Consider the following 27,749-nt stretch of genomic DNA (forward strand, 5'->3'; position numbering starts at 1 on the left):
TTTTATAAATTGGGTATTAAAAAACAAAATTAGGAGAAAAAAACTCATCAAAATCTGTGATTTTTATTAAATCTCAGTAAATAAGTAAATGTTTGTTAGAAAAGAAGAATTTAACATTTTTGTAACATGAGTTGAAGTTAGTTAATATGTGTAGAGTTGAAATTGTTAAACCATTAATTCTGCTGAAGCATCTTCAACACAAAATGATAGAAATAAGAAAAGATGTCCTTCCACAAAGTAGGTTTATGTCTCGCAGACGGTAACATACACATCCTCTTACACTGCCATGTTATCAAACCAAATTTCTTTTAGGGCAATAGAAACCTACGCAATAGAATGAATACCATAAAAAACATCATCTTCATATAGTATGGTATTTGGCACTCCGTATACCAAATTACAGGAGTACTTTTTTCTTCGTTTAACCACTCATTTGTAAATTTAATAATTAACGTTCGTAATTATATATAATATGACAGGTAAAACAATGTTCCATTATAGTGTTTATTTACGCAAACAACGCATGCAAAATAAATAGAGAAGAAAAATGTCATGGAGGGTTATTTGTAATTGAATATTTGGAGGGGTGGGGAGGATGAGAAAGGTATATTTGTGGTTAATATTGGTGATGAAAGATGGATGATAAAAGGAAATAATGGGTGTTGATGATGAAATAAAGACCAGTCAGAAAATGGTAAATCTATAAATGACTTAAGCTAAGTAAGAGGTGGCGCAAAGGCCCTCCTTTGTAGGAGGCCATTGAGGATCCCAAGGAACCAACGGTAATTGGTTCCTTTTGTATTACCACTTCCTCTCCAACGCAATAGTTTCTTCCATTTCGTTTCTTTTGATAATCCTTCCAGGTACTAACAATTCTATTATCATTTCTCTGTTCCCACACCATTTTCTCATTTCTTTCGTTTAACTTTGAAATCTCTTTGCTTCTTCACAGGGCTCAACCATTGTGAGAAAAAAGTAGGGGAAAATCTGGTGTTCCGGCAGACGTGGTTTTCAACGTATACCATTTAGCCGGAACCCAGAGGACTAATGTCTTCCCCAGATAAGAAATCCGCTCCTCATAACAACACACCCGATAACGCCACCCCCGATGACGCCACCCCCGATAACGCCACTCCCGACAATGCCACGCCCAACAATGCCACGCCCGACAATGCCACGCCCAACAATGCCACGCCCGATAATTCAAAGGGTTCCTCATCATCATCGTCGTCTTCGTCCACTCCTTCAGCCAAAGAGACGCACAAAGCGCTGTCGCATGAAAAGATGTCGAGTACAGAGAAAGACAATGGTGGCACCGATAAAGCAGCATTGGGAGCTGGGATTGGAGTTGGGTTTGTCCTTCTCGTGTTGATCATTGTGTGTTTTGTTTGGTGTTGCAGAAGGAAGAAGCGAAAGCAGAAGAAGTACTACTACGCATCTCCTTCTAAAGGAAAAGGTGACATTTTAATTCAAATGTGGTTGGTATTCACATACATATCATTGCATTGTCTCAAAGGGGTCTAAAATAATTTGCAGGCAATTATTACAACACTGGGCAAAATTCTCTCCCTAATTGGCAACAAGGACCTGGTCCTCTCGGGAATGACCATGTGGTGAGGGTTCAACAACAAGGGATGGGGATGCAGATGGGAATGGGGATGCAAATGGGAATGGGAATGGCTCCTCCTAGTGGTGGTGGTGGTGGTGGTGGCTGGGGTACATCCCATCCCCAAATGAGCAGTGGTGATATGAGCTCTAATTACTCAGTGGGAATGGGTTCCACATCGCCAGGCCTTTCTCTCACACTCAAGGGTGGTACCTTCACTTATGAGGAGCTAGCAGCTGCCACCAAAGGATTTGCCAATGACCAGATTATTGGACAAGGTGGCTTTGGCTATGTCCATAAGGGAGTTTTACCTAATGGAAAGGAAGTGGCTGTTAAGAGTCTAAAAGCAGGTAGTGGACAAGGAGAACGCGAGTTCCAAGCTGAGATTGACATCATTAGTCGAGTTCATCATCGTCATCTTGTGTCACTTGTTGGATATTGCATTTGTGGAGGCCAAAGAATGTTGGTCTATGAATTTGTTCCCAACTCAACTTTGGAACATCACCTTCATGGTAACAATATTATTTATGCTTTTAACTCTTCTATTTTTATCTTTCTATATATCAACTCTGTAGGTGCTACGAACATTGTCATATTTAATACATTTTAATAACTAATAATAATGTATTTAAGACTGTTAAACAAAATATGTTAGTAGCATTTATCGTATACGTAAGCGAGTAGGAAAGAATGAATAGTAATATAGCTTATGATTTGATGGTCACAGGAAAAGGTATGCCTACCATGGATTGGCCTTCTAGAATGCGAATTGCAATGGGATCTGCCAAAGGGCTTGCATACCTTCATGAAGATTGTAAGCATCAGATTTCAATTTCTTCTACCTATCATAATTTTATTTTATTTTGCTTCATTATCATTCTCATATTTGCTACTTTTACAAATGAACTCAGGTAGCCCTCGCATCATCCATCGTGACATTAAAGCTTCTAACGTTCTTCTTGATGATAGTTTTGAAGCAAAGGTTTCTCATATCTACATTTTTTTTATATGAAGTCTATGTATTTACTATTTCTTAACCCTATATCACACATATTACACATGAGTAAGTTTACACTACAATGTCCATCTTGATCAGGTGTCTGATTTTGGACTCGCAAAGTTGACTTCTGATAATAATACACATGTCTCAACTCGTGTCATGGGAACATTCGGGTAATTCTCCACTTCGTGCTCTAATATTTGTCCTACTATAAAAGCAAGTGGCATAACTAATCATAATATTCATCAATTAGTCCAACTGAATGTTCTAATTTTGCATATTAAAATAGGTACTTGGCCCCAGAATACGCATCAAGTGGAAAATTGACAGAGAAGTCTGATGTTTTCTCATTTGGGGTCATGCTATTGGAACTCATAACCGGGAAACGGCCTGTAGATTCGTCAAATGTCATGGAGGACAGTTTAGTGGATTGGGTTAGTACTCTATATTACATTTCTATCTACAATACTTAGAATTACCAAAACAACATAAATATATACATTTCTATCTTTTACTCTCTATCTTAGGGAGGAGATTTCAGATATATATATATATATATATATATATATATATATATAGAGAGAGAGAGAGAGAGAGAGAGAGAGAGAGTGAATTAGTCTCCCAAAAGTATATAGTTTGGTTTTCAAGTTCGTCCATATTTCCCTACAACTATTTTTTCAATCCAAAAGTGAATAAGAAACTCTATATGTAACGAGCAGGCTCGACCACTCCTGAATAAAGGATTGGAGGATGGCAACTTTGGAGGGTTGGTGGATCCATTTTTGGAAGGCAACTACAATACCCAGGAAATGACAAGAATGGCAGCTTGCGCAGCTGCAAGCATTCGTCATTCGGCTAGGAAGCGTTCAAAAATGAGCCAGGTATATATATACACAGAGATTATCTTAATTATTGCCATATGTGACTAAATATGTAGAATTTGACAGAAAATTCATTACCATGATTCTAAATGTCTCTTGGGTTTAAAATTTTGTTTTCTTTTTAGGGTTTAGGGTTTTGTCGTTGTGGATAGTTGCACCACAGCAATACTGCAATTGCCATTGAAAACAATATGATGTGATGTGGGGGTTTTGTCATTTATATACTTGGGAATTCAATGACAGATTGTTTTAGAAAAATGATAGTTTTGGTGGACATGCATGCAGAATTTTACATGATGAAAGTTATAGTGGTGTGACTTTATATTTATTCATTTAATATAAGTATGAGTTAACTATGGGCAGATTGTGAGAGCGCTGGAAGGAGATGTGTCATTGGAAGACTTGAAAGAAACGAAACTTGCAGGGAATGGGAATGGGAATGGGAATAGCAGTGCTTTCATTTCTTCATCTGGAAGCTCAGAATATGATACCATGCAATACAATGCTGATATGATTAAGTTCAGACAGGCAATAATGTCGAGCCAAGAATTTAATGACAGTGGTGAGCTTTCCAGTAAGGAGATGGCTTATCATTAGAAACCTCAAACCCAAGTTTTGAATACTCAATCAAAACGGCACAATTCTCTGCTAACTTTGGGTCACCCTCGTCACATAATTGAGTCGCATTCTTAAATTTTCTCTAATATCAAGTCACAATACCAGAAGTAGTTCTCAAGCGCATTAAGAGGGTAAAAAAATAGATAAACAATTTTTTACCACTGGGGTTGTTATTTTTATCTATTTCGTTGGTGTATATGTGAAGTGGGATCTCATACTATATAGGAAATGGGGAATGAATGATTTGGTTTTGTGACCCTATTAGTATGTTTGAGATGCACCTTATGAGGCTCTATTAATGTAACATTCTTTTAATTCTTGATTTATCTTCTGATTTGACATTATATGCATTTTTTTAGAGATTGGTAAAAGGTCCATTTAGGTATAACTGGAAAGATTTGTGTTAACCCACATTATTGTTGGTGGTTATAAATGTAATTAATTAGTTATTTAAAAATGATAAGAACTAGTCTATAATATTTATTATGTTATTCATAATTTTCTGTTGCAGATCCAAATTCTGTTACTCGTGAATTTAACTGTCACACTTTAAGATATAATAAATCATGTTTATTTCAAACTTTTTTTAAAGAAAAAAAAGAGTTTATTCCCACCTATTCTAAGCCCAATTTACTTTGATGTATATGTATAAATGACAATTAAACTATTTAGGCTCATATAGTCAAAATCTACAACTATAGTAAATATTATAAATGCACTTTCAAACTATAATTAATGTTCATATAATTAATTAATTATTACATAAAGAGGAGCAAATGCAATAAAAATTCATATGTTTGGTAGTTTTCCCATTATATATGATATTTTTATATACGTATCCACAAAGGATACAAATCTAAGATAAATACCCTACAGGGAAAAATAAAGTGTGTATTGTACCTAAAGAGCTACCCTGAACAAAATTATATAGAAAATCATCGATTAGAAATTAAGTTTAGAGATCAAAATTAATTAGTGATTAAATTAGAGACAATTTTAGAAAAAAAAACATTGATTTTTAAATTAGTTTCTATTATATTGTTAAATATTTTTTAAATTATATCTAATTAGTTACTAAGGTTTTAACTACAAATTATTTAGATTTTAAATTTGGTAAAAAAAATTTGATTTCTAATTAGATACCTTAGAAACCATTTAATAATAATACCAAATCTTTTTTTAGTGACTATAACAACTAAAAAATATTATTGTTTTTCTATTAAAGAAAATATATTATAGAACAAATAGTATGTTTTAGCCCATGTATTTTTTATAAAAAATTTACTTGAAATATAGATTTTAAGCAGAGTAAATTGTCCATCCACATCATCTCATGCATTTTACATATTTCTTTCGTTCTGCACTTTGGTTGCCACTTGAAAGATTGGCAAAAGAACACACAGTTCTAGAGTATGTAAGTATCTATTTCGCATATTCAAAAATACAATATTACTTCCATCTACATATATTTCCAGATTCTATTTTTAACTATCATAATGTATTATGATATTATGATGAGTTGTGCTAATATTAGACCACCTATTACATATGTTCCATATCCTGCAAGCTATCTTACAAGTAGAAATAATTGACTAACAAACTCCTCACTAATACCCCACATAGCACATAGGTTGCTTCCTATGTTAATCCCCTGTTATGTATTGTTGTCATTCTGTTTTGTGTCATTTTTCATGTAAATAGAATAGTCATGCAATCAACATACTTTCCTATATTGCCGTTTGTGTATTATCTTGTATCCAATTTTACAATATACTCTTTGTTTCCTCATCTCTCCAGTGTTATTTATCCAAACATGGGTTTTAAGTAGAGTGTATGGAATCTGTTCACTAGAGAACCTAACAATCTCTATGACAATTAAAAGTATTCATACAATACTTTTCATGCGGATTAAGAGTCATGAAGTTGTGAACTTTAAGGAAAGTAGGTAACTTAAGACATGTCTTCTTTAAGAATGTGTTTTGGACTTTTAAACCATATTAATGCAAGTGCTTTTGTATTCAAAATACAAAGAGATATTAATGGTGGTCATGGATGATGCACTACTCCTTGTTGCCTTGGTTGTAGTCGAGGTGAAACTATGCATGACTCCTTTTTCAGCAACCTATGCACAAGTGTCACATCACATCACATGATGACTTGTTTCTCATTCTGAATTGCCACATGTCTATACAAAGTGCATACTTTGCAGTGATGACTTGTTTCTTCTTTTGAATTGCCACATGTCTATACTGCATATTCGCAAGAGGATATATAATGGTAGGATCAAATCAAATTTTATGTATGTATATTGTATTTTATAAATTGCACAAAACTTCAAAGAATGCCCCATTCAAAACTCAAATCAATACATATTTTGTGGTTACAGCGCAGAATTCCATGTAAAATAAATTTTAAATTTTTTATCATTTTATATGCTACATTTTACAATGATTCTATCACATTATCAGTGATATATATTATTTAAATCGATTAAGTTGAAATCAATATAATATATATTAAAATATTTAGGAAATTGTCACCACTTACAATTATTTTAACACCATTCCTCATCTAATCAATCTGGTATCTTTTTTAAATTTCTATTTTGGACTAGAGCAAATACCCATTCACTATCCTTTTGTAACCAATAAAATAATTTATTGGGGTGAGGGGATTCATAATACAATAATTGGGAAAGAAAGTTCCTTAGGAGCTTGACTACGGTTATTTCATCTTGCAAGTTGTTTGCAGGATTCATGGAAAGCTGTGGAAAGAAAAAGCCATTTAACGATCCTCCCCTAACCACCCAATCAGAGGAAAGAGAATATATAGTTTGAGTCTATTTTATTTGTTTTTTGTTTCTGTTGGTGTTTTGCGATGCAAGTCAATAAACGATAAACCAAAGCTGAAAGCAAATGAAATTACCATGAAGCTTCATAGTTGAGTGCTTCACTTCTTTCATGAAGCTTCCTTCAACGTCTTGCTCCCATGAAAGTACTGTGTTGTGATTTTGATAATTATATCATTGTCATCTCGTGGATATTCTCCAATGTTTCTTTCTTCATATTCATTTTTCTTCAATTTGCTTCAGATGTAACATTGGAACAAAATGTTTGGGTTATTGTTTGACCAGAGAGGATTCATCTTAATTCCAAATTACCACGATTTGACTTTTTTTTTTTGTTTTCAAACTTTTGACGTGCAACGGTATTTATGATATGAAATCTCGTAATCACTTAAAATGTATGTATAAAAAAAAATTTCCGTAAAGAAAGTTGCAAGTAATAGTGTTTCAGCAATCAAATTTGTGGCAGAGTTGCAGCTGAACAACTTCATGATTGTAAACTGAAATCTAATATGATTTCAGGGTTTATAACTCATAATCATCTGGTTTAACTCTAAATATTTTTATATTTTATAACAAATTGAATTGAAATGATTTTAAATTTATATGTAATGTTAATGAAAAAATGTATTCTGGAATTACGGTTCTGTAAAAGATGTAATGATATTAAAATAATTGTTATATGAAATAATTTTTTATTCAATAATAATAATGTTTATATGAGAATGTAAAAAAATTGTAAGTTAATGAAATTGCAACAGATAACAGATAAAAGTTAGAAAAAAGGAAAATGAGTGTCAGGCAAAATATTACTAATAATGTGGTTCATTAAGACGGGTACATACAAAACAGCATTGTGAAGAGAATCTTTTAGAATCGATGCAATTAGAGAAGACATGAAGGAGCTAGGCAAGGATAAATAGTGACTTTCACTTGGTCATAAAAGAGGGAGAGAATGTCCTTAGTCCTTACCTTTCGTAGTTTCCTCCATCAACCATACTTGTAGAACCAGCATAAAAAAATAACCACAGAAAAAAAGAAAACACGTTGGGAGAGAGAGAGAGAAGTGTAGCATTCATCCTATTACTCTTTCAACATTGCACCATCCACACATGGCCTTTTCAAGAGCAGCAGCAACCGCAATATGGCTGCTCTCGTGGAGCCTTATTATGGCCTACAATGTGAGTTCAGCAGAAAGAGTTTTGAAAGACCAAAACCATGAGAGTTTAGCTGCCACAGAAAGAGAAGGAGTTTTGTTTAGCATAATCGATTTCTTTTGGAACGATGGAGGAGATCCTTCCAAAGACCGTGTTTGGCCTGTGAGTTTATCAAACACATTTTCACACGAGTCAATCTTTGGATCCAGGTTATATATGTTTGTAGTTACTTATTTGTTTCATGGTATTGGCATGTTGGTCTGAATGCAGGAGATGAAGTTTGGTTGGAGAATTGTGGTAGGGTCAGTTGTTGGATTTTTTGGAGCTGCGTTGGGTAGCGTAGGTGGGGTTGGAGGTGGAGGAATTTTTATCCCAATGCTCACTTTGATCATAGGCTTTGATGCTAAGTCTTCCACTGCCATTTCTAAGTGTTAGTATATTGCTCTATTCACTTTACTCTTCCACAAGTATGGCCATACTTAAAGGGGTCTTAAACCTCTTCTTATTGATCTATAAAACTTAAGAAGGAGACTAAATTCGTGTGTTTGTATTCATTGGATGCTTAACTGTTATGATTTCGCAATTACAGGTATGATTATGGGAGCAGCGGTATCAACTGTATATTACAACCTGAGGTTTAGACACCCAACACTAGACTTGCCAGTTATAGATTATGATCTGGCTTTGCTCTTCCAGCCTATGCTAATGCTAGGAATAAGCATTGGAGTTGCATTTAATGTCATGTTTGCTGATTGGATGGTGACGGTTTTGCTTATCATCTTATTTATTGGTAATATTCACTTGCCATAACCACAACCTTCTAAATTAATTAAGTTATCTTGGGGCAGTCTCAAAAATCTGTGCGGGTGCTTTCTTTCTTCTGAAACTGCTCTGCTGTGTCTGTGTTTCTGTGTAGATTCCTTCATTTAAGAATTCTATTTTCAGGATCTTAAAAGTGAAACTTTCTTTTTACCGAAAAAAAAATGAAACTTTCTAGAGAAAAAAGAAACATGTTACAAGGTTTTGTTTTTTAAAATTTATGAACCAGCTTATGCTACATAACACACGACATGATTTATTTCCTGTTCTATTCTGAATGAATATGTTACTATAACTTGTCTGATTTCTAATGAAACTAATTGGTTGTAGCTACATCTACCAAAGCTTTGTTCAAAGGCATAGATACATGGAAAAAGGAAACACTTATGAAGAAGGTAAACTTACCTTTTCACTTTAAAAATTCTGAAGCTCTATTGTTTTCTACTTGATATCAAGATGATTATGCTACGGAAATTTCAGGAAGCAGCTAAGATGCTGGAATCAGATTCTCCTCCTGAATGTAAGTCCCTGCAAACGTTCCTATAAAATATAGAGAAACTTTCGCAACTACGTAAAAGACTACTGCAAAATCTGAAACTACAAGAAGCAAAAAAAGCATAATGCTGAAAAAAATAGAGATAATAAGATTTATCAGATCAGAGTTTATGAAAATATTCTTTTTCACCTTATAGGACCTATTTTAGGCACGAAATCAGTGTTACAAATTTGTAATAGGGGAGAAATTTGGTTTCTTTTCTCTTTTGGTTTTACCTTTCAGGATTTAAATGGATAGAGAATGCATAATTACAGAGAACAGGGACTCCTATTTTTTTTTTCACTACTATTTTGAACATCATAAGTACAACTTCATTTGAGTTTCATTACAACTAGGTTTTGTGATTCGTACAACTTAAGGAAATATAAGGAAAATGATTCTGTACAACTTCATTTGGGAGAACAAATTATTGAAAACTTAAGACAAACTGATATTCATTACACAAAAGAATTATGAACTGGCTATCTTTTTAGTTCATAAGTATCATTTGAAAAATCTAGTAAAAAATCTCTCTAATATTACTATTGAAACACCATTGCCCCTACCCCTTAATGCAGATGATTCTGACGAACACTATAAGCCACTACCAGCTGGTTTGACTGATCCACGAGATGAGAAGGTGATTCCAGTGGCCATTCAAGGCATTCCTCACAGGAACTTTATTGAAGTTTTATTTAGCCTTAAAAGTTGTGTTAAATTCTGGTGTGCAGGTCCCTTTACTAAAGAACATCTACTGGAAAGAATTATTAGTCCTTGTCTATGTCTGGGTGGCTTTTCTCATTGTCCAGATTATTAAGGTAGTTAACTTTTTATATTTGGTTTGATTTTCTAATTCAGTCACGTGCATGCAGTTGTGGGTTTTGAAATTTATGTACTCAATCTGAAGCAAAAGGTCATTGGTTCAAAATCCTTGCTTGAGACTGCGGGTTTGGCTAAGTGATAAAAGCTTAATCTAAGAAAACGCTATATGTTTATTGAATATGCACCTTATATTTGTTTCAATGCAGACATACAGCAAAACTTGCTCCATACTGTACTGGGTTCTAAATTCTCTGCAGGTAAACATTCTATATTTCAGCAAATAATTGTGTGTGTGTGGGCTTCCGCTATTATCTCTAGTTGTGTACTTCGTACACCAGTTTGGATAAGTTAACAAACCCATTAGAGAAAGACAAATTTGTATTGGGGCTACAACTGTAGAATTGGTAACAAAGACGTTTGCATGAAGGAGGTAGTTGACAAATGAATTGAAAACTGTTGGCGAAGTAAATTACTAATTTACTACAAACTATCAAATGACTACCAAGAAAGAAGACATGACAACCTGAATCAAGATAATCTATAGGAAATTTTCTCTTAACTTTATTGGCAACAGATATAAAAGAAAATGATGATATATAGTATGCATGTATGTGTGTAAGGGCTGATTTCTTAAGCTGAAGTTCACATCTTTGCTGAAAGTTGTATAATAAGATTTCTCCATATGGTCTAAATGAACTTTGGCTTGCCTATTTGTCACTTTAAGGTGCCTATTGCAGTCTCTGTTACGCTTTATGAAGCCATATGCTTGTGCAATGGAACTAGAGTGATTGCATCAAAGGAAAAGGAAATTACAGATTGGAAGAAGCTTCACAAGATCTGCCTTTACTGTTCTTGTGGAATAATAGCTGGTATAGTTAGTGGACTGCTTGGTCTTGGTGGTGGCTTCATTTTAGGGCCACTCTTTCTGGAGTTGGGAATTCCTCCTCAGGTACATCATCCCTTCTTGAGCATTTACTACTCTTGAGATTTCCCAGAACAATCAGACATGAAAATATAGCCTTTATGCATGTGTCCTCTGTGGCAGGTTGCTAGTGCTACATCAACTTTTGCTATGGTTTTTTCTTCCTCCATGTCAGTGGTACAATACTATCTTCTAGAACGCTTCCCAGTTCCCTATGGTAAGAAGCAAAAAACTATAACTAAATAAAATCATTCCTGAATAGTCAATGTGTAGCAGATTTCAGAAAAGATAATGGAGAAACTCCAACTAAAGCCAATAATGTACTTTGCTATCTCCTTTCTTTAATTTCGAATTGAAATAAAGATCACCCACCACAAATAAGTATCCAAATCCCCTTTAACAGGAAATGACACCTAAAAAATTGAAGAAACATGAAGGAGAATGTTACTCTTAAACCATGTGTCATTTTTTAGGAAAGGGGAACAAAAAGCTATCCCAAAGAATAAAGATACGTTAGTTGCACTAGACTTAGATTTTTTATTTATTTGGTTTTTTGTTTAGTATTTGAAGAGGTGATTTGTGAAAGGTACTAATGTCCTTCTTCTTATGGGATGGGGGTGGATATGCAGCTTCTTACTTTATTTTGATTGCAACCATAGCTGCGTTAACTGGTCAGCATGTGGTGAGAAAGATAATTGCTATCTTCGGACGAGCATCCATCATCATCTTTGTTCTAGCTTTCACCATTTTTTTGAGCGCAATCAGTTTAGGTACTCTCCATGATTTTAATTGGAAGTTTTGGCATTCTATTCTATTATTATGCCTTTTGTTCATTGGTTTATTATTCAAACATACTTACTTTCTCTTTTTGGGTATCACAGGTGGAGTGGGAATTGAGAACATGGTTGAGAAGATAGAGAATAATGAGTATATGGGGTTTGCAAATATCTGCCATAAATCTTAGCTCTATTTTGCCTCTGTAGAGAAGTGGAAATTCTCTATAGATTTTATGCCTTGTGAGACATTCTAGGAACACACTTCCTTCTAAACACATTTTTTTATTAGTAGTTGAAATTTAATAAAAATCAAGAGATTATATGGGTTTTATCCTTGAATTCATTCATGTTTTTGTAATCTTTTATAAATTTTAATTAATATGAAAAATGTATTAGAAGAAAGTGTGTAGCATTATTGTTTCTTTACATTCAAGTAAATAAATGGTTTTTCCCTCTAAGTTGTATTCAATCTAAAAGAGTATTAATACTTCACATAATAGATGCACCAATTTTTTTATCACTTTGTCCAAACGTTTTTCCATCATTGGGGAGGTAGTGAGAGTGAACGAAAAGTATTTGTATGTATGTAAAAAGATGTGCATGACATTTTGTGTCAAGAAATCAAGTGCAATGCTGCAGCTCCAATATATATGGACATACAGATCTTTTTATTTATTTATTTTTTGACAAAGCGTATCTTTTACAAGCTTATACACAAGAATCCAAATAGGACTTTTGGTAATTGTATTCTCATTTCCTTCTTTTCCCTATTAATAATTTTTTTTTAGAAATTAATTTTAAATTCCTACAAAGAAAATAAGAACAGAGCAAATAGAATTATTCAGACATTTTGACTATTAATGGGCTATTTATGGTCCATGCAGAGAAGGAGATGGACCTATCTTTTACTATTGGGCCTATTGGACTATAGTTAAGTGAGGGAAATAATAAATTACAAAGCCATTATTGACAAAAGGTAAGAAAAAAAAAATTCCATTGCCGGGAATCGAACCCGGGTCTCCTGGGTGAAAGCCAGATATCCTAACCGCTGGACGACAATGGATTCTTGTTCCTATGACAATTTTTTATTTAATTATTATAATAGTTATTCAAATACTACAAATGAAAGTTGAGAAAGAACAAAACAGCTTTAAAAAAGAGTGATGGTAAGGTAAAAAGTAAAAAGGATAACATTAGGTGAGAGTTTTACATAAAAGGGACACCACCATTACAAATTGTGTAGGAAGGAGGAACGAAAAATATAATTATTCCTTTAATAAGATTTGCTTTTCTAAATTATCCTTTAGCCTAATTAGGGTTTGGTTGGTAAAACTAATTGATAAATAGTTGGTCACTAGTAAGTTAGGTGTTAGTTGATAAATTTTTAACTTGTAAGTTTTTAAGTAGATAAACTAGCTTATTGATTAAAAGTCTTTGGTAAGACTAATGAACAAGTTTATTGGTAAATGTAAATCACATAAAAGGACATACTTAGGTCAATTTTATTGTATAAATAAAAAATTATATTATAGCATAATTATAATTTTAAATTTTTTTAATAACTAAATATTTATTACAAATTAATATTTATATTTTTTTAATTGGTATTTTTTAATTTGAATGATTCATTTTATCCAAACTAATTATCTAATGAGCATTAATCAATATTTTTTTATTTATTTTTTTAAATTAAATTCTTTTATTTATAAACTTAAACGACTCCAATAAGTTTTTCCTTACAGTTTTTACTTTGTGTAATTTTAGTTTGTGCAATTTTCATATATAATCATGTAATGAAACATTAATTACTTATTTCAAGTTATAATGTTAAATGCTAAATTTTTAATTTGAAGTGTAAAAAAAACTAAAAGTGACTCAACAAATAAAAAAAATACACTAATTAATTGTTTCTATAAAATTTAAAATATGTAATATTAGATAAAAAAAAATTAAGAATAATAAAAACATATATTATAATATAAAAATAAAATAATGGAAGAAGATTAAAACTCATAAGCTATAAACTAATAAAAGGAGTTACTCTAAATATCATACTAAACGATGTTAACTAATTACCTTATAAGTTATTACTCAAATAAGTTAATGGTTAGTTTATTGAACTTCTTATAATAGGTTAAGTTGATGTTATTCAAATAAGTTAATAGTTAGTTTATTCAACTTCTTATAATAGGTTTTCTTGTAATAGGTTAAGTTGTTATTGGTTAATTGTTACATAAATAAACGAAGTATTTTATTAAATCTAATTCATTAAAAAGGCTTACTACACTATTTTTCTACTCTATTTATCTTAATTTTAAACAATAATATTTTAAGTGTTGTATTTACGGGCCATATTTTTTTAATTACGTGAATTGCATTTGTTATTATCTTTATTTTATTATAATATTATTATTGTTCACTTTTATTATTATTATTATTATTATTTATTATTATTATTATATTATTAACAATTTGTTTGTTATAATAAATTGAGTAAACATATAAACACTACGATAAACTTTGTTGTCAAATTATAATTATGATTATTATTATCATTATTATTAATATTACTATCCTTATTTATACTAATAATATTATTATTATTAATATTTATATGTTTCTGGTATTTTTAAACTTTTGTTTTATTGTTTAGCCGACATATTCCAAAGGTAATGCTTACAAAATGTTTAAACTAAGCAATAGGTTTACAAAATATGAAATTTGGTAGTCCTTAAACTACACTTGAAAAATCATTAGCTTACTTTACTAGACAACTCTTATATAAGTGTGACCTAATTCAAGATAATCTTATATAAGTGTGACCTAATTCAAGATAATCATGTCTAATTATATGATATATTAAAGTAAACAAGTAATAAATATAGTCCAAATTACCCACAATTTAAAAAATATGGTATAAAATATTATTTAAAGCACCCACATTTTAAAATATGTTATCATAAATATCCACATTTTAAAAATTATTGCCTGAACTACACACATTTTAATAAATGTTGTCTATAATTTTCTTTGTTTTATAATTTGTTTAGTGTTTTTTCATATACTTTAAATCGAATATAAATAAACATTACTATATAGCTACAATTAAAAACAGTTGATTATCTCTATTTTAAACAATTCTTTTTTAAATTATTGGTACATCAAATAAAAAATTGTATAGTAACTCATAAGCCTTTAAAACATTGATAATGAATATATGGAGTAATAAATTAATAATCCATGGTTTTGTTACAAGTTAGAGAGGGAGTCAACGACTTTGTGAATTTGACCATGAAGAGAAGAAGTTATTATGATAAATTTATTTTAGACCAAGGATTGTGAAGGTTTGGATTTAGCATGAAGATTAGTACAGGAAATGTTTAGGTGTGAGAGGTGAGATACATGGAGGTGATTATAGAGTCATGTGATATAGTGGAGTGAGGGGAAAAAAAAGAGAAGAAGACAAAGTACTCTCCCATATAAATGAAAGAGTCATGTCAAGTTAACATTAATTACTAACATTTTATCTATTTAAAAGAAGAAAAAAAATTACATTGATTTATTAATGGCTTTATTAGTTTATTATTTCCTCAACTATAATCCAATAGGCCCAATAAGAAAAAGAATAAAGAAGTTCCATTGCCGGGAATCGAACCCGGGTCTCCTGGGTGAAAGCCAGATATCCTAACCGCTGGACGACAATGGAATTTTGAAAGTAATTATCAGAAAACAATATTTATTATAGGAATGACTTCGCAATAATGATGACACAGTATGACTGTAATATGTTAAAATAAGTCCACCAAGTGACACCTTTTTGTTTTCTATTTTGAAAGTTCTATAAACAAATAAACAAATTAATATTTAAATTATATAAATAATATATAGTTAGAAAATGTGAGACATACCTTTCAGAATAATATACAAAGGAAATCAGACCAAGAAGGGTAAAAATAAATAAAACTTAATATTTGTAAATATATTTATACAATTTTTATAATTTTATCTCTAAGAGATTATAATTTTTGCCACTGGACAATCGCTCTACTTCTCAACTACTTTGCTGAGAGTATATAATGACTTGTATAATTTGTCTTGTATTAAGTGCCTTTTCTATAAGTGTTGAAAGATCTCATATGAAATTGAAATGTGATTATATTATAATATTTAAACGCGTGTAAATTTCATCATTCCATATTACGTCTTACTTATCAAACTTTCCATAAATATCTCTTCTTCATTATATTCCTTTTGTAATATAAAAAATATATTGTTCACCTTATATTAACTTAAAATGTTAATCAAACTATAATTACGAGTAAAAATTAATATTATTTTACAAACTTTGATTTTTTTTATGGCATCACTAAATTACGCATGGCATGACAAATATACATAATATAAAAGAAAGAAAGAAAACACACGTGCACCGTGCTTCTTCTTGTGCTCTGGTGCAACAACTCTTAAAAGGGACTTTATTTTGATAATGAAAATAATGTCTTGATATTAAAACTATCAAATGCAAGTTTAATTAGAATATCATAAGTGATAGAAATTAAATATTAAGATGGTATACAGATTGAGTAGAAATTTATTAAGGAGTTATTAAATAATTATTAAAAGTATGAATTGGCAGAATTTGTGATATATAAATATTACATTTTGTATTTTATAATAAACATTGGAACTTATGAATACATATGGTCACATAAGTCATAAGTAATGTGATACTTAGGGATAAATATGTTATTACAGTGTTTTGAATTGTTATATTTTAATCATTAACATTTAAGTATTTTTCCTATTTTTGTTTACTTTATTTTCTTTTATCATATGATTTACATATTTTCTTTATTTTTATTACATAATTTATAAAATTTAACACTTATATATATATTCCTTTTTTATATTGTTAAATTCTCTGATCAAACACTAGGCTTCATACTCTCTTTCGCCTCTCCTATGCTTTAATCCCATTCATAATATTTCCTTATGTTTCACGTGAGAAGATGAGTATACATTAACTATAACCACACTTCCATTATTTCCTTCCATATACCTTACTCCCTCAAAATTCCCTTTCAAAAGCTTCTTGCTACTATAATTTCCCATCCAACTTCCAAATCTCCCCACACATATCTTTCCCTCATTCTTCTTTCTTTATTTTTTAATATATATTATTTCTTACTTTTTTTTTACTAATGTTTTTAGGTTTTTTTAAGTGATGGTGTTTTTTTTTTCTCAAATCACTAAAATAAGTTAATTTTTTAAAAATTACAAATTAAAAATTAGTCGTATCTACGTGTCACAATTTTAATAAAAGAATCATGTTAATATAACACAATTTTTGACATCAATCAATATGAGATCTAATATTTTTGAACTGAATCAATTATAATAAAAAAAAAATACTAAAATCGTATCACATTTGACATAACTTTATCTTAATATGTTAACATGACTAATCCCTAATTTATAATTTCCAAAATATTACAATGATTTTAAAAAAAATTATATGTAAAAGAATATAATTCTTCCCCCTTCCATCTGTCTTACATTGAATCATATAATTCTTATAATGGAATTCCACTGTTTTCCTTTATGCATAATGGATTAAATCCCATTTAGTTTCAGCAACAGCCTTAAAAATATCTTTAGAACAAGAATAAAATAGAAAGATAATTTTGAACTTCCCAAAAAAGTGGTTAACTTCAAATAGATATTAGATTAGGATCGTCCCCCACTGAATAATGTTAGACTAGGATCACTCACTCTATGTTAGATTAAGATCATCCAAAAGCTTTGTTTGATTCGGAAGTCCAAATCTAATATATTCTTTAAAAGCTTTCAACTTTAGCTTAGACCCTATTTATAAGGAGATGGATGTATTTGTCTTTTTTCTTTAAATGTTTATATTTGTTTTATTGACCCTAAACCATAGCAAAAAGCATTTTTGTTTTCTGAATTTCAAACTTGCTTTTGTGTTTATGTCAGATAATTTGATTTATTTGCTTAATTGTTTCCTAATCGGCTGGTGGGTTAGAAAGTGAACTTTTGCATGGTGCTTTCTTGTTTATTTCCATGACGGTGTCACTGAAATGGAAATTCATATTTAATATTCATGGTGTAGGAGCATTTCCAAATAAACATAATTCTAATATAGTTTTTGGTGATATTCCTCGACTCTGGTGAACGTGAGCCTTTAAAATTCAACTCTCCTGCAATATTTTTGTGTGAAAAAGTTGTAATAAGCATCCACATTAAATCCAGAGAGTTGGGTACAGTGTACGAGCAGGAAAAAAGTTTTTCTGCACACAAATTCTGGGCACTTTTTATGGAAGGAGAAATTTATGCCTCTGGCCCAACTCTTATTATTCATGCTTCCGTGATGTATTTTTCTATATATCTAATAAATACTGATGGTGATAGACAGTCTCCTAAACCAAACAGTTTCTGGGACCACTAATATTTGTTTTTTAATGGATGATGAACACACAATATTAATGTTAAATTTTACTGATGAACAAATTACATCTACTAGACGGTAAATTGAAATGATCATGAATAAGTACCATTTTTTTATTTAATATTTTTAATTTAAATTGATGTAAAAATAATTCTGATTGATTTTAGCCTTTTTTTTTGTTATTTTCAGATCTTTCAAATTTTTCTAATGCTGTATTTTAGTTCTTACTATTAACCATGATTAGTCATGGTGCATTAAAAATAAAATGTTAATTAAAATAATAATCAATATTAAATTGACACATTGGATTAGTTTCTGGTAAGTGATTCAATTAAATTATTAGAAAATTTAAGCAAGAATGAATTAAAAGTTGTAGAATAAATAGAAATGAAAAAGTTGTTGTAGAATAAATAGAAATGAAAAAGTTGTATATTAAATATCTAAAAAGTATAGCTTTAAAATTTTATATGCAAGGTGATGTTATAATTTCTCTGTATAATTTATTCATGATTTATTAATGTTAAATTTTATAAAAATAAAAATATATAAAAAATTAAATGTGTTTTATGTTTTGTATTATAATATAAAAATAATTTTGTTTTTAGTTAAAATTTTAAATCACATAGTATTTGTGTTAAAAAAATATTGAAATTGATCTTTGTACCACAAGAAATCACTAGACGTTAACTTTATCTTTTTGTTTTGGCAAACAGATTTACATTACAATCAGCAGTCGATGAGTCGTTATCTATGTTACTCCAGACTAAAATCAATTTTAATTTTATTTATTGAGTTTAAAATAATTTTTTATATAATTTTTTTTAAAAATATTAATATTTTTTTGTTTATATTAAAACATGATATTATAATTATAAAAAAATATTATAAATAATACAAATATGAGATGACAAAGTCAGATAATTAATATAAATGTGATCACACATTTTATTTAACCTTTTTTTAATCTGGCAAGAACAGGATAACCTTACAGTCACATTGTTCCCACTCTCCATCTCCTTCTCCCTAGCCATGTTCTTAGCATTCAAAATTTGACTTTTCACTTCAGATAAGTCCCCAATCAAATGCCTCAGAATATTGTTTCTTTTAAAAAGAAATATTTTTTCTTGAACAAACATCCTCTTATACCTCCAATGAAATCTTCGTAAATATTCAACACAGGACCAAACATAATCCTCAATATCTCTCTTGTATTGGTGTCTAACTTTTCAACTTATTTATAAAAAAAAAATAGATTCACCCCAAAAGTTTGGAATTTGGTTTTTCAACATGAACCACATTGGCAACAACAAAACCCCCCCTACACCAATACACCACTCTCTTCAACGCCATTACTATATACGAAAAGAGGATTGTTGGGAATCTGATTAGGAATTACTTTGTGATTGTGATAGTGGAGGATCTTCTTCTTTAGGGATTTGCAATGCTAGGTTGGGTGGTCAGAATGCGTCCAAGTTTGAAATTTTGAAGTGATAGAGTGTCATAGGTAAAGTGGGAATAGAGTTTTGCAAAATGAAAATGTGAGTTTGTTATAGTTTAGTGGAACTTTGAGGCTTAGGGTTTTGGGTGGCAGAAGGACGGTATTGAATAGTTAGTGGGGTTTGAAATTTTTTTAATGTCTATGGATATGGATGAGAGTTAGGGTTGGTCGAAGGTTGACACCTCGGACAATTATCCCTTCAGTGTTGATAGTGTTTTTGTAACTTTTAAATTTTTAGAGATCTTATGTTTGGACAATCAACTAGAGAGAGGTCTCAAGGTTTCAATTAGGAAGAGAGATACATTGTTCATGTCGAATACTTCATCATTTTCTTTCATTCCATCACAAAATATTATTAATAAAACTAAATTATAATAATAATAATTAAAATTGGATGGAATCTCAACCTATATTTTCACATTTTAATCTGAATCCATTTTTATCAAATATTTATTTCATTAAATGATTTCATAAATATTATTGAAAATATTAAATATTAAAACTGATTGCATTTTTTTTTCTTTCATAATTGTGCAAAAAAAATTCTTGAATTTTAAAGGCATCCTTCAAATCCCTATCTTTAAAATTCTGTCCGAGTTAAACAAAATATTTTCTCAAAGTTAAAAAAATGTGTAGTGTGATTATTAATATTTATACTAATTATAATTATAAGATCATGTGTTAATATAAGTAAAAAATAATTTAAAAGTATTTTAAATCTTTTTAAAATAATTTCGTGTTATACAAAAAGCATATTTAATCTTGGATAAAATTATATGTATTTAACTTTAATACATGAATAATATTTTTTTCATTTATTTTATTAAATAATTAATAACTTTTTATTACAAGTATTATTGAAAGAAGGTAGAAAAGAGTTATTGATGCATAATATAGAATTAAATTTTTGCTTTTGCAAATGAAAAGTAGGAAAATGTAGAAGCATAAGCATAATTAGGAATTAGGAATTAGGAATTAGGAGTAGAGGAAGAGATGAGATAGGTATAGTTAAAATGTGAGAATGAATTAATAGTTAGTTAAAAGAAATTAGAAAGAATGGTATAGAAAAGGAAAAGATATTTGAGGAGGGGGGTGGTTGCACGTAGTGAGAGTGAGTGGAAGTGGTCAAAGATAGGAACTTAGAAAGAAGTGCCGGTGGAAAGCTACATTTCTGACAATAAGGGTGAGAGAGAGAGAGACGCGGGTGAACAATGATTGAGGTCCCCCACCTTCCACCCTGGGGGCCCTTCCTTCCAATTCAATGCTCCAACACACATTTACATGAACTTCTTTTTCCCTTCATTAATCCTCCCTGCTCCTTCAACTTTCAACTTTGAACCTTAATTTGTTTGCTTTTCTCCTTCTTTCCTCCTTCTCTCTCTCTCTCTCTCACCACACCACCTCGGAGGATGCTCTTCAGGACCACATCAACAACAACAACATTACTATTCCACTTCAAACCTCCCTACCCTATGTCTATGTGTCACATACCACACAACTACACTCACAATTATAAAGGATAACTCACATCAAATTCACTCTCCTTTATATATATTTAATGCTCTCAATGCCAATTACTCTACCCCTCTCTCTTCTCTCTTCTGTCCCATTCCAACTCATTTTTCTTTTTCATTAACACTCTCCACATCAACTCAATTTTCACTTTTCCACACCTTTACTACTACCTCACCATCTTTATTCATTATACAATAACTAATTTATTCATATATAATTTATATATTCAGTCAAATGTTAACTAATGTGAAAAAGAGAGGAAAAATAATAATATATTATTGTTGCTTATTGTTATAAAATAAAATTATAAAAAGCAAGAAAACCATAATAAATTATTATCTTATCTTTTATTATAATTTTTTTATTTGCAAACAAATTCTATTAATTTTCTTTGGAGAATATAATTCATTATGTGGAGAGAATAGCGTCTCTCCTTGTGTTTTGTCAGATTTAACTTTGGTTTGTGGACTTCAACATTTAATAGAGAGATTATATGCAGAGTGGCATGTATGGTTATTATATAATAATATTAATACATATTATTTGAAATAATTATTTAGTCTTTTATTTAACACATAGAAAATTAATTAGTATAATTAGTATTCAAGTGTGATATTTTTTTAATTTTAAAAGACTAAAATTAATTATTTTTTAAAAAATCAAATAAAAATTATTCTACTGAAAACATATTTAAGTTTAATAAATAGTTGATAATGCACTATATCTCTTTTAATATATTTTAATCCATGAACCTCTAATTGGGTGGAATAAAATACAAATTATCTTTATTATGTATGTGTAATTATCAAATAACAACTTTTGGAAAACTTGTGTTTTTATTATAATTATGTTCAACCAATAATTACTTGATAAAGATAGCTTGCCTACTTGAAGTCTAACACATAACTTCTTTCATCTTTTAACTATTTTGTAATAAGGATATCTCTTTTATATTAATGGTATCACCACACACATATATTCACCACATTTCTAGCCTTCATCATCAACTTATCACTCATGCATAAATATTCAGTCACTATCACTTGAGTGAGCTCATATTCTTTGAGCAACCTCAACTTGTATAACATAATTTTAGGTGGTGAGAAGTCGAGGAATATGACTTAGTAGCAATTGTACATGCGGTTAGATAGCAAATATTTTATTTTATCTTGATAATAGAAACATAGACTAATTAAGGTACAATGGGTTAATAATAGGTCAAGTGTTAGCTTTTGGTTAAATTTGTTTATCATGATTTAGACTCTTCTATCTATGATTAGATGTGAGTTTATATATATATATATATATATATATATATATATATATGATGACGATATAAACATGATTATGATGTGACAGATGTTATTATAATATAGTGTTATGCTTTAATTTCGTTATCTTATCACTCTTGTATGTTTGTGCATGCGTGTGCAATAATTTATTTGATATAGAGAAGATTCTATTGTAGATGACAAAAAAGAGAATGAACTTTTCATCAACGATGTTAATCATTTTATGTTAAAATTTTGATGTGTATTCATTTTTGAAGAAAAAGAAAACATATTAATTATATTATACTATTTTAAGAGAAATTACAATTATTTAAAGATTAACATTGACTTAAAAAAATATATAAAGATAAAAAATTTAGTTTAATGTCCGTTGAAACACTTATTTATAGAGTTATTTATAGAGTGTGACTATGTGTGCCAATAAATGCAGTATTTTTTTTTCCACAAATTTGTTTCCTATCAAGATTAGAATACCAACATCCCCCTTTAAGTTTGCAATTACAAAGTCATCTACCAATTCACTTAACCTGAAAACGGATGCAGATGTAGTGCACATACTCCATTCCATAGTCAGGACATATGATTTAAAAAAATACTGTTTAATGAAATCTAACAACAACATATAATATCAATTCATATTAAATATTAGTTTTAAATTATTACAATTTATATAAAATTTTAATTTTAATAAATTATATTTAAATAAATTTAAATATTAATGTGAGGATCGAGAAAAACAATTTTAGAATATAAGTGGTATATTTTAAATGATACATGAATATTTTATTATTAAAATAAATAAAAAACATATAAATAGAAAATTCGGTTATTTAGGTTTCATTTCAAAAAAACTACCATCGATCTACAAAAGTTCTTCTTTCCTTTTCTCTCATTTCTCTAAAATTCTGACTTCCTTGCTCATCAGATCAACGATCGACAAGTTTGACGGATCAAAAATTTTAGATAAAGTAAGTTCATTATAAACTATTTTCCTTTGAGTTAGTTTTGATCTTATTAGGTTTTTCCTTAGTGATGTTTGTATCAGAAGTAGTCTCTCTTACCTCAGGATCCTAGTGGTATAGTTAGATTTGTTATCAGAACTCTTTGGTACATGTTAAGTGACCTTTAAACTTTTGGTAAATTTGAAGCTATTAGTAAGTATATGTTTAAGTTCAGATAAAGAAAACTAGTTTAAATTGCCAATAAAATCCTACACTAGAATATCTGAATGTGGGGATGACGTCGTCACCGGTTTTAAAAAAATATTTTAAAAGTTTCTGAAAAAAAATTAAGAAATAAAAATAAAGAATGTAACTCCTGAAAAGTTCGAATTCTGATTAATTTTGCACCTACCATCCAGAAGTTGGAAGGACAGAAATTAGGCCTCTGAGACCGATAGGCCCTATTTTTTTCAGGTGTGTAATAAAGAAGTTTATTTGGAGAAATATTTGAATTTGGGTAAATATTTGAATTTTGGGTCTATTGGAGGAAAGAAATTTGTTTGAAGAAGACAGTTTGGAACATAATCAGTTTTTTTGGTTTTTGGTTTGTGGAGGTTCTTTGTGCTACACAGGTAGTGGTAGAACCAGAATTAGAAGTAGAAGAAGCTTAAGAAAAGGGTACGTGTATAGTGATGGCATGTGCCTTTGTCCTTTACCTGCAAATGGAATATATAGATGTCACGGACAACATTTTACGTCAACTGCATTCTGTAAATCTTACACACCTACTGTTCTATGCTCTTCTCTATGCCTGTGCCTAATGTTTGAATTTAGATCCTAACCTAAAACACTGCTGATAAATCAAATAAAATTGAATACATTTTTGTTCAAGAGTTGGTGTGCAATAAATAAATAAATAAATTATATGTAGCACAGTGTATGTTACACACTCACACCCATGACAGGGGTTGTAGTGACATGATTGGCTATGTTTCCACCCGCACGAGTGGTTTTCTTTGGTTTTTGTTTTGTACTTTTGTTATCTTTATTTCTTGCTCTTTCGTCTTTACGGCTCTTCTGCGTCTTTTTTCCTTTATCCTTTCATGTCATCCTATGTCACCCCACTGCTATTAATCACCTTCAAAAATTCATTCTTAGCCAAATATTAAAGTGCCTTAACAATTTATCAATTCAAATAATATTTTTAAATAATGAACGAATATAAAATTATAAGATAAATATATTTAAATAAGTTTGCAGTTTCTGATAAATACTTTTTTTTTTGTTAACAAAAGCCTCTCTTCTTACAAAAATCCAACACTTTCCGGTAACACTTTTCCTCCTCCAATACGGCTTTATCTGTAACTACCACACAACACTACTGCACCACTAAATGCATGTGAAGATAACAGACAATGTCATGAAAATTTAGTTTTATTAATTCAAATCTATTTTAGATATTTATAACTTTAGTTTTTAATTAATTTTAAACTTCTGCAATTTTTTATTTATAGATAAACCATTTTTTTTAAATGTTATATTTTTTATATTATGTATTTCTCTACTTATCATAATGTGTTTAAACATGATGCAAGAAGTAGTTTTCAACAACCAACTAAGCTTTTAACACTCATTATTATATAATTTTATCAAACATAATCTCAAGAATCAAAATGGTTTTTGTCCTTGAAGTAGTTACTTTTTTTCTTCTCTTTCACCAGACAACTTTGCTATTTTTTTTTTGGTCTTTTTTTTCTCACAATCAGTCAACTGTTAACGTAACGTTATTCGAGGGGTGAAACCAATGTTATATTAGCATCGAAATAGCTGCTAGCTGGTTACTGTTCATATGTTAAATTTTCATAAAATAAGAACAAAAAAGTCAAACATAAGTATGGATGTTCTTAATCCGACACATTTTTACTGTTTTTGTTTTCTACTGCATTTAGTTTTGAATTGTTGCTTGACCCAATTGAACTTAACAGGTCGTGGACCAAAGGCGATGAACCTTTCGGCCATCAATAGCTTTTATTGCTAGGTGGTGACAATTCTTTAATTCGATTATCAAGACACATTGTTTACAACTATAAAGCCATTACTAAGTACAGAAATTTAAGACACCTTTTTATTATTAATAATGTGATATTAATCATTCTATTTTTGTTTGTTATGTAATTATATTTGTTTTTGTTTATTTTTTTCAAATTTACACACAAAGAGGTATTTTTTTTATCGTTTGATTGAGTTAAGACGGTAAGAAATTATTATTAGATTATGTTTGGTATTTTATGTTTACTTCATAATCAATTTTGTTGTACAGATTATAAAAGAGTTTATTTAAAAACTAAAAAATAGTTATTTATTATAATAGTAAATAATAAATGAAATACTTTTTAAACTTATTTCATTCGGTCAAAACTCTTTTTCCATTTATTTTAATGTTTTTTCTCTAAATTTTCATTCTCTCGATTAAACAACTAAAAGCATGTGAAGTCAAATAAACAACAAAAATAGAGATGGAGCAAATTTGGAAACAAACAAAGATGTCACAAATAAAAAAAAAAACATTAACTTAGAAAAGAAGATACAAACACATTGACATAACATAACACAACCCTTTGTATGGAGATTCATAGAGTGTGAAGATAGCAGAGACAAGGGCACGATGAGAGTTCGAAAAAAGGACAACAATAAAATGCCTATGACTTAGGAACAACATGATGTCATGCGATCCACCACAATGAGTGTAGTCAGACAACGAGTCCTGTTAGAGTATTTCATCAAATAATCATGATTTTCAAGTGTTCGTTGTTCCTTTTACTCACCCTGTTGCATTTTTCTTCTATTTTATATTTTAATACATGCAGATATTCAACAACAAAAAATTAAATAAAATACACGCAGCTATGTTTGAAGCCATGAAGAAAAACCCGAACAAATTGCAATTTTGAAAACTGTAGTATGAACAAGATGCAGAGAGATAAGAAATGTTTGCGTAACCAATTTGTGAATACGAATGGATGTTAAGCTCAAAGACTTTCAAAGTGAATTTTGGTGTATGAGCTTTGTAATGACTACAAATAAACCTTTCATTAGAGGATTATATTCAAGTGAAAGGTTTGGGATTTTAGATAAATATGTTAACATCACATACAACTTCACACGTTCAACAATTTAGTTTTTTTTTAACACGCAAACAACTTTAGATTTGCAAGTTCTTTTTTAAGAGGCTGATATATTAAGTGTTTCAACACTAAAAACTTAAACTTTACACCTTAATAAATTAACATTTTTTTTTGTTTTTTAATTTTAAAATATTATTACATTATTATAAACAATTATTATAAACAGTGTCATATAATAAACTTTTTTTTACCTGTTGTTTTTAGCTGCAACACACAGGAAGTCTCTCTAAAAAGGAAAACGTCCACATTCCAACTCAGCAATTTACTAACCATTTAGAACTCATATTACATAAATTAACTTTCAATTCGAATATTAGGCCAACTTCACATTTCATTTTTTACATTATTTACGAGTATTCGAAAACTAAATCGATAAAAATAATAATAATCAAAAGTTGATCCAAAAGATGGGTAACGATTTTTTTAATAAATTTGAATTTTTTAAGAATTGAGTAGTTTAATTTAATATGTGATATCACATTTTAGAACGAATGGAAATTGAAATCAATTATTTAAATATTATTATATTATTTATTATTCAAATTATATACTAAAAATATGTATGAGAGAGAAAAATAATGTGTCTAATTTTGTTTATATTTATAAATATGTGACAGAGTACTAATTAACACATGGTGGACTAAGAGTTGTAATTGTTCTGGTGGTGTTATGTTGAGAAGAAAAATATTAAAAAAATAAATAAAATAATTAATAAAAATAAGCGATATAAAAAGACTAATTTTAATGCTTATGTTTAATCATTCTTGAATTGAAAAGTATTTAATAGAGTTAATATTTGTTTTGAGTTCTATCATATATATTTTTATTGATATAATATATCAACATCAATTACGGTATAAAGAAAAAATAG

At 29.7% G+C, this 27,749-nt stretch overlaps 2 protein-coding genes and 2 non-coding genes across 4 annotated transcripts; 2 read left to right on the forward strand and 2 right to left on the reverse strand.

The window, feature by feature from the left end:
• The first annotated feature begins 728 nt into the window (after positions 1-728).
• Positions 729-4,449, forward strand: LOC137808382 (proline-rich receptor-like protein kinase PERK4). The gene is made up of 9 exons (XM_068609457.1): positions 729-863; positions 953-1,456; positions 1,537-2,118; positions 2,334-2,420; positions 2,518-2,588; positions 2,703-2,779; positions 2,896-3,040; positions 3,326-3,487; positions 3,851-4,449. The coding sequence occupies exons 2-9, from the start codon at positions 1,048-1,050 to the stop codon at positions 4,082-4,084; spliced, it is 1,767 nt and encodes a 588-aa protein (XP_068465558.1). The 5' UTR covers positions 729-863; positions 953-1,047; the 3' UTR covers positions 4,085-4,449.
• Positions 4,450-7,791: 3,342 nt separating this feature from the next.
• Positions 7,792-12,439, forward strand: LOC137808383 (sulfite exporter TauE/SafE family protein 3-like). Its single transcript, XM_068609458.1, has 12 exons — positions 7,792-8,269; positions 8,378-8,537; positions 8,697-8,897; positions 9,257-9,321; positions 9,407-9,446; positions 10,040-10,101; positions 10,193-10,279; positions 10,490-10,540; positions 11,008-11,232; positions 11,329-11,422; positions 11,835-11,975; positions 12,087-12,439. Exons 1-12 carry the CDS (start codon positions 8,063-8,065, stop codon positions 12,167-12,169), a joined length of 1,416 nt encoding a protein of 471 aa, XP_068465559.1. The 5' UTR covers positions 7,792-8,062; the 3' UTR covers positions 12,170-12,439.
• Positions 12,440-12,972: 533 nt separating this feature from the next.
• On the reverse strand, positions 12,973-13,044 carry TRNAE-UUC (transfer RNA glutamic acid (anticodon UUC)). Its single transcript has one exon. It is a non-coding gene; the product is annotated as a tRNA-Glu (tRNA).
• A 2,571-nt stretch (positions 13,045-15,615) lies between these two features.
• TRNAE-UUC (transfer RNA glutamic acid (anticodon UUC)) lies at positions 15,616-15,687 on the reverse strand. The gene has a single exon. It is a non-coding gene; the product is annotated as a tRNA-Glu (tRNA).
• Positions 15,688-27,749: the final 12,062 nt, after the last annotated feature.

The sequence above is a fragment of the Phaseolus vulgaris genome, chromosome 3, assembly GCF_000499845.2.
Source record: "Phaseolus vulgaris cultivar G19833 chromosome 3, P. vulgaris v2.0, whole genome shotgun sequence".
Lineage (NCBI taxonomy): Eukaryota > Viridiplantae > Streptophyta > Magnoliopsida > Fabales > Fabaceae > Phaseolus > Phaseolus vulgaris.